The sequence below is a fragment of the Erpetoichthys calabaricus genome, chromosome 10 (genome assembly GCF_900747795.2).
Source record: "Erpetoichthys calabaricus chromosome 10, fErpCal1.3, whole genome shotgun sequence".
Taxonomy (NCBI): Eukaryota; Metazoa; Chordata; class Cladistia; order Polypteriformes; family Polypteridae; genus Erpetoichthys; species Erpetoichthys calabaricus.
Window position 1 is genome coordinate 164,436,793 of NC_041403.2, and position 12,336 is coordinate 164,449,128.

At 42.4% G+C, this 12,336-nt stretch overlaps 1 protein-coding gene across 1 annotated transcript in view; it reads right to left on the minus strand.

The window, feature by feature from the left end:
* The window catches only part of prex1 (phosphatidylinositol-3,4,5-trisphosphate-dependent Rac exchange factor 1), a 126,362-nt gene that overhangs the window by 25,127 nt on the left and 88,899 nt on the right, over positions 1-12,336 (minus strand). The window contains exons 11-17 of the mRNA XM_028812388.2: positions 11,562-11,662; positions 10,466-10,569; positions 9,377-9,426; positions 4,153-4,228; positions 3,776-3,848; positions 3,015-3,157; positions 2,648-2,740 (exon numbers count right to left, since the gene is read on the minus strand). Of these exons, the coding sequence (XP_028668221.2) occupies positions 2,648-2,740; positions 3,015-3,157; positions 3,776-3,848; positions 4,153-4,228; positions 9,377-9,426; positions 10,466-10,569; positions 11,562-11,662 (640 nt within the window). The remainder of the gene's footprint in view (positions 1-2,647; positions 2,741-3,014; positions 3,158-3,775; positions 3,849-4,152; positions 4,229-9,376; positions 9,427-10,465; positions 10,570-11,561; positions 11,663-12,336) is intronic.

Sequence of the window (12,336 nt, forward strand, 5' to 3'; positions counted from 1 at the left end):
TCTCTCAAAGTCTGGATGGCAGACCCTTGATTTTTGGTCATAGTAGAAATAGAATCATTTTAAAAACAGCTTAGCAGAATATATTTTTTCTGGACATTAACCTAATAATGGAGTAGAGGGAAACTTATTTTGATAATCACTTGTTATTGGGGGGCACGGGAGGTGTAAATCTTTTATTTTGAGAATATATTTACTGCTTGTGACGTTAATCATTTGTGCCAAAGTTAAGTGCATTTTGATCAGCGGAGCGACACGGCGGAGGTCCGTAGATGAAGTCTGTTGCCTCATCTTCACATTTATTTTGTGGTCCTCATTATTTAGGATTAACCTGAGAAAGCTGCACAAGGAAGATGCAAGTTCTGTAATTTCTTTTACAGTTTCATTTCATTTGACATAGTCTTTTTTGGGAATATATAGACATGTGTGCATATGTTTTATGTTTTCATACAATTAAACATTATATTACCATTATGGTCAAATTGTTAAAAAAAAATACTCAGTTTTATTGTCAAATTCATTACAACTAAGTCATTTTCCATGAAAAAAAAAAAAAAAACAACAGCAAACGCACACATTTCTTCTGGCCTTGGCCCAAAAAAAAACAAAACATTTGTGATTCAGGAGTTCCACCGAATAGCCAATTGGATTGCACACTTGTGTCACATGGTTTTACTCAACATTCGTCTTGCTCTTGTAGGGGAGTGGAGCTCCATAAAGCATTACTGCAGGCTGGAGAAATTGTGGGCGGTTCTAGGGGCGGGGCCAACACCAAACAAATTTGACTTGCAAAGTTCAGGAGGACTGCTGGACTCTTATCAGTAAATTGAGTGCGATCATTGCAGAGGGGATTGGGGGAGGTCGTCTGGGATTGGCCACGGTCAACAAGTGCGATGATCAGAGCGTTGTTCCCATTGGTTAATAGAGTGTGTTCGATAAAGTGAGGAGTGGTCGTCCACGGCCCACCCACAATGTCGGCGGAGTGAATCAGGTGCTACAATGGGGTGGCCGGCCGCAGCCCACAATGCTGGGAAACGCTGCATTAGGATGACATAGGTGGTCACCTGGCGCACCCTTTATGTAACTCAAAGCAGGTATCTAAAAACTCTGTGTTACGTACACCGAGGGGCGCCATTTTTTGTAAATAAAGTGGCGTGTGTTCCGGGCAGTGATGGCAGCAATTTACAGAAAAAGTTGGATCTTCTCGCTGCCATTGATGCTGGCAAAATGAAATAAAAGATGCTGCCATCGAGTCTTTGTCAACCGTTACATGCTGAAAGACCTCACTATGTGCAAATCCCCATTATAACAAACTAGCTGTGTGTGGTCTTCAGGACAAAAAAAACAACCTGAAGACTCCCTAGCAATTTTACTATATTTGAGAACTTGGAGTGGCGTCAGCTATCGCTTAACGATGACCCAGTGCAGAGGACGTGGACCCACCTGTGCTTGCTGCCCCGCTGGCTTTCGTAAGACGACACTGGTGATGCCATATCTTAGCCATATCGCTGGCATACGAGTCCTATTAATTGGTGTCTCGGCAAAATACCTCCCGATAGACACTGTTTTTAGTGAAAACGCCAAGACTTGTTCTCCGTTGCTGAGGTGTTTCACTTGCATGATGTTGAGCTGTGGTGTTTGCTTCGTTTCGACTTTGTGTCTCCTCATCTGTGTCATTAGTACGACATTATTGTTGCGTGCCGACGTTTGCTGCACACACGTCTTTCGTAGTGAGAAGTGAGGTGCATGTAAGTGCCGAAAAAATGTAAAAGTGCACGCAGGCGCCATCTAGTGGCTGTGGTTGAGCATGAGCACACACCGGCCTTTTGTTTAAATATACAATATGTCCAATTGTTTTTTTCAGCCCTATGCACTTCGTTCTAACGGAACTGAACCCGAGTACATACACACAGATTGGATATTCTATATGCAATTACAGTACATATACAGGGTGAGTCAAAATTATGTTAACACTAATGGTATATACACACACACACAATTTTTGTGGACAATTTATGTGCCACATATGGTACATGTGTTGAACATGATGGTGAACAGGTTGAGACATTCCTGTAAATCATCTCGCAGAATATGAAGTATGTTTTGTGAACAAATTGCTTCCGCCATTCAAATGTTAACATAATTTTGACTTGCCCTACATATATGAAAAATACCAAACATCTGGAACAGGTTGAAGCAATGGAAGCTGACTCCGCCACATCATTTGTAGATCCAAGGATGCACAGTAATGGCACTATAGTAACATATCATCCACATGTTGGCCAGCGGTGGGAAAACACCAGCAGACATTGAACAAAGGCTTGTGACAGCAGCGTACAAAAGGGTCAAATAAACGTCTCTCTTAGCTTTGGTTAATTTATTAGCGACGCAATTTGACTCTCTTAAGGTATCATGAGACACCATGCCAATGACACCAAGTGACTTTTGTCACTGGTGCCATCTCTTTTGGAGTGACACTGGGCATTTGTTTATGTGCAAAGTGGACAGGAGAAAGAAGCTGATCTAGAGAAAGCTACTGATGTTCTCAAAACAAAAGATGATGCTTTCCCAGGATGCTTCACTGCAATAAATAAACACCACTCTTGGTAAAGCTAGAGCTTCTTTACGGAAGGCAAGACCTTCAGTATACCTCAGCATGAGAACCTTTGTAGACGCTCTTCACCACAATGGCTTTGTTTCTCTCCTCGATCTCAAAGCCATAGCCTTCTTCCAGGGGATGGATCTAAAAGACAGAGAAAAAGGTGAGAATCGAGTGTGACGGCAAGACGAGAACCTTCATCAAATCCCCTAAGCCACTAATATTCCCTTGACTACCCACCAGACTTGTGCCACCCTGCCAATAACGACATCCAAGTATGGGATGAAGCATCAGGAGCCATGAGCTGTAAGTCAACTGCCTCCGCTACAAAAAGTTTAAGCCACCTGAGCTACACAGACACTTTCTGGAGGCAAGTGGCACAACCCACCAAGAAGACGACATTGGCATAGGCCCTTACCAGCAGAGACTTGGCCAGGATGTTCTCAATGAGCCGGAAGTCACTGCGCAGTTGTTTGCCTTTGCTTCCGCTGCCTTCCATTTCTTCATCGGCATAAAAACGGAAAAACTGCCATTCATCCTTGAATTCGCTTTTTTCCAGGACTGACAGGAAAAGCAGCAAGAAAACAAACATAAGCGTATTGCAAAGGATTGTTGCCTAAATAGATTGCTCTATGCCATGTTAATTTATTTCAGTTTGTCCATGACCCTGAGTTAAATATTTCACTTTGCTCAATTAAACGTAGTTGCCACTAATTCGGAGATGGATGAAGAATCCTTCTGATATACCAAAAGAACAAAAATGCTATAGTGTGGCATTTTCTCCTTCATAGTTTGCCAGTATTAAATTACAAATACAGCAAAGTAGCCAAGGATATGTGCATTAACGGAGCTTGGCAAGAATTCCAAAACCCTGAGTTAATGAAGTGGCAAGTGCAGAGAAATGAATCCCCGACCTGGGGAAATGGAACCCTGGGGTCAAATGTGCCACAATGCAACCTCCAGGGTGCCCATTACTCCTCCATATCTGAGGTAGCACGACGTTAAGCTTGCAACGTAAATCACTGACAACTGTGCTGGTGACAATTCCTCGTTGCTCTGGCTGCTCATAAGCTGCTGGTCTAAATGGTGCATTTTGTATTTGTCAAGTTTATGATCCTCACTGACACTTCCAGAGCCTATTTGTAGTTTTTTGGTGACATTTCTTCATAAACAGCTTACCGTGGTGCATGAATCCATTGTTGCAGAGCCCCACGCCAAGTGTGACAGCGTCATCCCTATTGGAGCAGTCACCCTGAAAGATAGCAATGGCCTTCTCAACACTTGCGTTGAAGTTCAGGTTTACTGTTAACGTTTGAATAGTACAGAGAAAGCGTTACTTGCATCGAGCAACGACACCAACGACCAACAAAAAAAAAAAATACAATGCGATAGTTCAGGTGATGTACACAAAAACAGCCATTTACACGAGTCAGGTGGGTGGTAAGACATCATCACAGGAGCTTCAGAAACGCACTCCCCTTATCCCCTTCATAGTGAGAGTAACGTAATACAAGGTTGTGACCCTCCAAAACTCAAAAGACCCCCACTTTACTCACCTGAGCTATGAGCCAGTCCACCAACTTGCTGGCTGGAAGGACAGATTTAAAAGCCTTAAGATGGTAGTCGCGGTCCCTGCAATGGAAGAAGCAGAGCTTTAGTGACATTCAATAGGATGTGTTGCATAAAGCGACACATTTTGACTCCCCCACTTCTCTCTCAGGAGAAGCAAACAAGGAATATATTGTTCTTTTTCAAAGTTATATAAAAAAAAATAAAATAATAATCAGTCAGTAGTCTGATCTCTGCTTTAACACCTTCACAGAAGTTCAGTGGATTCAGAGAGTATTCCGAAGCCATCACCTTCTGCACACTTTAGTGAACTCCTTTAGGCTCTCCTCATAACTAAAACCTCTTAATCTTGGAATCGGCCTTGTTGTTCCCCCTCTGGACTTTCTCAAGTGCTGTTATGTCTTTTTTTTTTTTTTTGTAATGCAGAGACCAAAACTGCACACAGGACTCCAGATGAGGCCTCACCAGTGTGTTCTAAAGCTTCAGCAGAACCTCCTTGGACTTGAACTGCACATATCAAGTCGCGATATAACCTGACATTGTTAGCCTTCTGAACACCGTCTAGCAGTAGATATCATCGAGTCCGCTACGACTCCTACGTCCTTCTCATGAGGAGGACTCTTGATGGTCAGACCTCCCCATTGTGTATCCAAATCTCACATTTTAACTAAACACGTGTCATACTTTACTGACATTAGCCTGTTTGCTGACTGTAAGGGCTAATCTTAGAAAGTAATGCTTTAAATTACTGTAAGTTAAATTCATATTAGTGTTTGGTTAGCCATAGCCAGAGACAATGGTATAGCCTTTAACCCTCTAAGTTAATAAGAGATAACACTTTCTTGCTATAACTAAGATAACTGTGTGTTCATTGAGTCAGCTGTTGTTTAGAACAGGTCCTTAAAAGACACATTTTCAACACAGAAATGGGATAGGCATACAGGCTTCTGACCATTTTGAAATGGTTCAGAAACGTTTAGAAGTGATTTGTAACGATTAGAAATGAAACAAGATTTAAGTTTTGAACGGAACTTTTCTTAACAAAAACCTTTTTCTTATATCAATTTTCTCTTTTTTGTGTGAACTCTTTTAATTTGAATTTCTTTTACTAAACCTCAGTCTTCTGTTGAATCCCATTTACAAGCTGGAGCTGTAGAATTTTGGTAATTTTGGGTAAACGACCTCAGCAGCAGGGAGCTGGGCTGGGCCATCATCACTCAAGCGCCAGCCTCCATTCGAGTCACTGTACCTCACGCCACGTGTTGGAGCGCACCTCACCTCCGCTTAGCTAGCAACACCTGTTTGTTAAGGAGTAATGTTTGACGTTTTTGAGAGAGAGATCACAGCAATGTGTGTTTAAGAGCAGGGGTTGCCAGGTGCTGTGGCTGCAGGTTTTCATTATAACCCTTTTTCTTAATGAGTGCCCTGTTTGTGCTGCTAATTAATGTCTTGTGAATTCATTTGAATTGATTTGCTTTTTTAAGATTTGTTCCCCTGAATTTCTTCATCATTCCTCTGAATTGCTTCATTTCTTTCCATAAACGGCACCCAAACAGAAATGAAATGTGAAGTGAGTGAGCCAACAGAAGATCAACTAAGTCAGGGCCTCAAACTCCAACCAATTTCACTCCAACCAGCTGCTTAATGAGGTGCTGATTCTTGTCGTTAATTAAACCCATTCTTTAATCCCGTGGCTTGTCACTGCTCTCGTGGTGCATTAGCAGACATTTCTGAAATTGTTGATTTGCTCTTTTCTGTGAAAATGTTTTGGGGACCTGAGCAGATCGACATTCCTGAGACCTTCACCTTTCTTTATTTTCAGATATTGTATGATGGACACCAGTTGTTTTGGCTCATTTTGTATCTCATGATTGTTTAGCTGCTAATTAAGGAAAAAGAAACAATTAAGGGGTCTGAGTCTTCAAGAACAAGTCAATTAAAATTAAATTCAAAAGAAGTTAATTAGCAGCAAAAACAGGTCCCTCATTAAGAGAAGGGTTAGAATGAAAACCTGCAGCCACGGTGGTCCTCCAGGACCGGAGTTGGCGACCCCTGTTTTAGAGGGGAGAGATGTCACGGCCACGTGATTTTCTCCTCACGCGGGGGACACTCTACCGTCAGAGCTGAACACGATCAGACACAGTGGCGACATTTGACAGTGGAGTGTACCTGCCTTCCGCTTGGCCAGAGATACCTTGCCAATTTTTTTTTTTTTTTTTTACATTTTTTGGCAAAGAGATCACAGCTACATTCTCACCCCGATAGCAAAACCAAAAAAAACAAAACAACTGTATACAAAGAGGCCCTCGGATACAAAGATATCAATGTAAATTTTTCTCAATACAAATTATTACATTTTTTAAACATTTTTTTTTTTATTGATTTTTAAAGCTTCTCCTCTTCCACTACTACATGGGTGGAACCGCTGGGGACAGCTAGTTTATTTATATATATTGTCACGGATGAGCGGGGACATTTTATATTATATATATATATATATATATATATATATATATATATATATATATATATATATATATAAATAAAAACAACCTCGTGTTTGGTTTTCCGGATACACACTTAAGATTTATTTTTCTTTGAATTGTTGCTATTTCGTTAGTTTCACTTTTATTTCAGAACGTCCGTAACAATGATATTTGGAATCTTTCGAGTCCTAATATGCTGAATGTTTTAAATGAGGTCAGTGAGACATGTGTTTAATGACTTTGTACCATAATTCAGGATAGGTGTCTCTGATCTTCATCATCAGCAGTTAATAATTTTTTTTGCAAAGTAACCAATAAATGCATGTGAGGTAAAACACGTTTTTGAAATTCTCTGACTTAGACTTCAAAGCCTTACAATATTTACATAATTCTGACATATCACCTGTGTCCATATATTCGATCTCTATTCACCTTTTCGTTATTTCTCCGAGTAATAATTTCTCTTTCTTTGCGCTAATGTGATGTTTACTTTCTTTTTTTGACACTGTGTTTTTTTCTGCTTTCATATTCTGTATCTTGCTCTGCATGTGTTTCGTACCTACGTTTTTTTTTTTTTTGTTTGAGTCTTTTGAATTCCAGTTTTCATGATCTCCAACCTGCTCTGCATTTGTTTGGCCCCCTTGTTTTTTACCTTTTTATGACATTTTACTTTGTTTTCTACTCTTTGTCTTTTATTTCTGACCTCGCTTTGTCCTGCTTTTTTTTTTCAATGACACCTGGTCCATGATGATTATTTTCCCTTTTTCAAGTAATAATTTCCATTTGTTTGCGCTCCTACGAGCTTTACTTTGTTTTTTTTATACTTTCTAATTTTCCTACTTTCATATTCTTTAACTTTCTCCATATTTTTATCGTGCACACTTTTTTTTTTTGAGCCTTTCGAATACCACTGCTTTCATAATCTGCTCTGCATGCATATAGTGCCAATGTTTGTTAACATGTTTATGAAGCTGCGAAGGCGAAATGACTTTGTTTTCCACTCTTTACCTTTTATTTCTGACCTCGATTTGTCCTGCTATTTTTTACACCTGGTTCTGATGATTAATTACCTTCTGTTTGCGGTAATGCGATCTTTACTATCTTTTTTGATACTGTAGCGACTGACGTAATAAAGTGTCGCAAAAGTTCTACTTGAACAATCGCCAACTTCGTTACCCCAAACACAACTTTCTAGCACCCTCTCCAACCCCTCCTCTCGCCCCCCCTTACCGCATCAATCAATACCCCTCTATCAGTCTTCCGTGCTGTACTCCACCCCCCCTCAATCGGACCTAAGTCACTTAAAACAAAAAAGGCTTCAAACTGGCTGGAACGCTACAATACTTTCGAATTTTACTGCTTTCATATTCTGTACCTTTCTCTGCATGTGTATCATGCCATCGTTTGTTTGAGCCTTTCAAATTCCACTGCTTTCATAATCTCTTATCTGTCGTTTTTCTCTCCATCGCTTTTGGGTCTCTTTCTTCTTTGCTTAGTCGTTGATGTTTCATCTAGAACGTATTGTCCTTACACGCTTTATATGTGCTGAGAGCACAGGATCTGTGTGTGCTACGTGCCTTTACATGACTGAGTGTTTTGCTAGCCGTGCTCTTATTAATAAAGTATCTATCTATCTATCTATCTATTTGATAAGAAGGACGTGTCTTGCAAGAATCTCATGTTCCACAACCCCGCGAGACGGCCCTGGGACAATCTCTTGGCACCAAGTCTCATGTTTACGGTCCCCGCGAGACACTCCGTGGCCAATCTTTTTTGTCTCGTGGGTCTTTTAAATGTCTTCCGAGGACTTCTGAGAAGATCACATCTCGTCACCCTGCTTTTCCTTTCCAGGATTTTTTTTTTATAAATTTATATATAAAATATATTACATTAATTTCCATTAAATGGTCTTCCACTTCTGCGGTGGGTTGGCACCCTGCCCGGGATTGGTTCCTGCCTTGTGCCCTGTGTTGGCTGGGATTGGCTCCAGCAGACCCCCGTGACCCTGTGTTCGGATTCAGCGGGTTGGAAAATGGATGGATGGATGGATGGATGGATGGTCTTCCACTTATCTGGGTCCAGGTCACAGGGCTAGCAGTCTAAGCAATGATGCCCAGACATCCCTTTCTCCCCCCTACCTCCTTCTCCAGGGGGATACCAAAGCATTCCCAGATTGGCCAAGAGACCCTCTCCATTGCGCGCTGAGTCTTCCCCTAGTTGGACACCCAGATGGCATCCTAATGAGATGCCTGAACCGCCTCAACTGGCTCCTTTGTATGCGGAGAAGCTTCACATATACGTTTTATATACACGTTCATTTGTGAAATCTTTTTTTACTCAATTTGTTTTTTTTATGAAGTACCATGCCTATTTTTGAAGTTTACAATAGTGTCTTACAGGACACTGGGGGGAAAATGTGAAAGTAAAAGCAAAAATGACACGTCAGTCAAGTTACTCAAGTAAAAACAACTTGTGACCGATACTACATAGGATTACAGTTCCATTAGCCACAGTGAAATGCGTGTCATTATGACGTGAAGGGAGCTATATACAATTCTCATAATGTATTGTTCCTATAAAATCAGTTGAAGCAGAACAGACCACTCATATGAGGAGCACCATAGGGGGTGCGTGAGATGCATTACTGTCATGGATGCTGCACCAGAACAGCCACCGATTAGTTTATCGTAGCAGTAGAAGAAATAACAACTTGGAAGACACTTACTTTATTATTGGCGTGAACAGGCTGTGAAGTCGACAGTAGAGCCGCACACCCTGCAAGAACAGAAAGAAAAAGATTTAATCAACTGACTGCAGGGGTGCCAGGTTCATAAAAAATGTACAGCCTAAGGACAACTTTAAAACAGCAAATCTGCCCCAAAAAAACATTGCTTGTGATCACCAGGGGGTGTTTCAGCACCATAACCACCATGACACAAGCTCTTTTATGCTGGACTGGGAGAATTCCTAGTGCTAGGGCACAGCCCCATGGGAGCACTTCCAGGTCAGTCAGAAGTCCATAAAAGTAGAGATGATGAATCCCTGCCACACCCCCATAATCTAACAAGGCCAGTCCTACTGAACTACAGTTCCCAGCATGTCTTGCAGGTGTGTCCATACAGGTATCGTCTCCTAGGGAGGCTGTTACCTAACGTGTTGGGGGAGCATATAATCCTGCCAGGCGGTCTCCCCCTGACCTTCCACTACACTGGCCTCCCTGCCAGGTACTGTTCATTGGTCCATCCCTGCCAGGATGCCACTTTTGCCCGTCTTCTGGCCGAGGCAGGGCGATCTTGGACCTGTATCTTGTGCCACCTTAGGGCCAGTTGTTAGGGCCGGGACACCCACCCATGACAAGAGCAATGCCTGAGGTAGACAAAATGACACAGCGGAAAGCGTGTTGAGGGGTGGTGGGGGTCAAGAGAGAGAGGGTGTTTGGTACATCCTGTTAAAGCCCAGGGTGGTCCCCCCTCAGATATTTCAGAGCGATAGAATTGTTATATACCATCATACAACGGGTCCCCCTTGCAGCCTTTACAATGGTAAAGAACATATCAAAGTGTGAATTGCAGGGTAAGGGGTGTCAGATGGGAGAAAAACAGGATAAGAATGTGTGTGATTTGAAAAATAGCCCAAAATACCACTTTTTTAAAAAAAAGTAGCCCAATAAAACACAACAAGGCAAACAACAATCAAAAATAACCCAATTGGGCAAGAAAACTGCCAACCTGGCAGCACTGACTGACTAGATGGTCTACTTTGTGGCCTCTTAGTTGGGCAAATACATCAAAGACCCCCCTCAAGTGACACTCACCTTTGACATGATGTCTTCCATCTCACGCCTTGCTTTGTACGTGCCATCGTCATAGCGGAACCGATAGAGCACTTGCTCGTTTTTGAACTGGTGCTTATCCGACACTGTGAAGAGAGTAAACAGGTGCGAGAGAGCAGTGAGAAATAAGGCCGCGCTCCCGCTCAGCGGGCCAGCCACCCGACTCCTACTCAAATCTCCTGGCTTTGAGGCTAATCTCTCTAAAGCAGATAAAAAATGTGATAAACCCATTACAGCAAGACGCATTTTGAAGCTGTGTGCCACTTAAGAGGGTCTCCCAGCAGGAAAGCCAAGAGTAATCCGCATTTTGGGGATCAAAACAAATGCACTAAGTACAAAAGGAAATGCAGAAAAAGCCAAAGGGCAGAAGCTAAGGACTCGGTGAAATAGTAAAAGATCCCTTGAGCCTGCTTACTGTGCAGCTACAAACAGTTACCAGTAGAGGGCAGTCATAGGCCAGAAAAAAAGGACCATTGGTTTCCTGCCACATGCACTAGACTGGTGTTTTTTAAGCAGTGTGCTGTGGAAATAATAATGTAGCGCAACCAAGAGCTTGACACCTGTCTGAGGAGGACATGACTACCTGGAGAAGCTGGCACAAAATCAGCTCAGCGCCCACCATGTCGTAGATAAAGCACTTAAAGAGTACTTTGGACGTGTCTCCAGGCTGCTACAGTCCATCTGCCTGGGTGTGTGGTCGCCAGCAAGCCTCACAGTGCCAGTGGATAGTGGGCATACGGGTTCCCTGCAACGGATGAAGTAGCTGGGAGATGCCATCCAAAGTGCTCACCAAGTGGCATGTCTACAAACTACTTTATTATTGGTTTCTTTGGTAATCCTGTCACTTCGGACAACTGAGCACATGTATGAAATTCAAAAGTGCTGCTGGTTAGTAGAACAGTGGTGTGCTTTGGCATGATTTTGTTTACAAAAAGTGGGCCACCACAGGAAAAAAAAAAAAAAAAAGGTTGGTGAAACACAACACTAGACTCACACAGTTTGTTGCTTAAAGGAAGGCTGCTTATTGAGGTGTAACGCCCTCCTGATGGCACGTCTCTATAGTGCTGGCTCTACTCACCATGGTGGATGATCCCGTTCTCCAGCAAGGCTTGTCCTAAATTGACTCCTTCATCTGGTTTGCTGATCTCGCCCATCTCAATCAACCAAGATACAAATTCACTAGAAAGAAAAGTAAAAACATCACCAGTCAACAAGAGGGAATATAGTCTTACCCAAGATCTAAAGTGGTGGAATGCAATGCATTTTAGCGGCCATCCCGGCCAGATGCCAGGTAAGCCAAGAGCAGAGCGGGCAAGGCCTCGACATTTACAGGTTACGTTTTTACAACCTACAGGTCCAATAGCTGAAGGAAACAGCATGGAGTGCAACTGACTTAGATGGGAGATCATCTAGGAAAGGCTTGGGTTGCTGCTGGTGAGGACAACGAGGGGCATTTACCTGTGGTCTGAATGTGGATCCCAATGGCCCAGTGCAGTGACGGGGACACTGTGCTCTAAAAATGGCGCCGTCCTTCAGATGAGATATATAAATGAAGTCCCGACTCTCTGTGATCATAAAAGATCCCTGGGCATCCTTCGTAAAGAGTAGGGTGTACCCCAATGTCCTGGCTAAATTGTCCTCCTCACCTAACCATCCCACCATGTCACTACCTAAAAGCTCATATGTGGTGAACATTCTGGCATGTTGGCCACCAACACATCATCCAGGTGGATGCTACACATTAATGGTGGTTGAAGTGTTTCCCCCACTCACTACTTTGAGCAATGGGAAAAGCGCCATATAAAATTTAAAGAATTTATTATTAAAGGATGGATTTATAACCGACCAAGAGG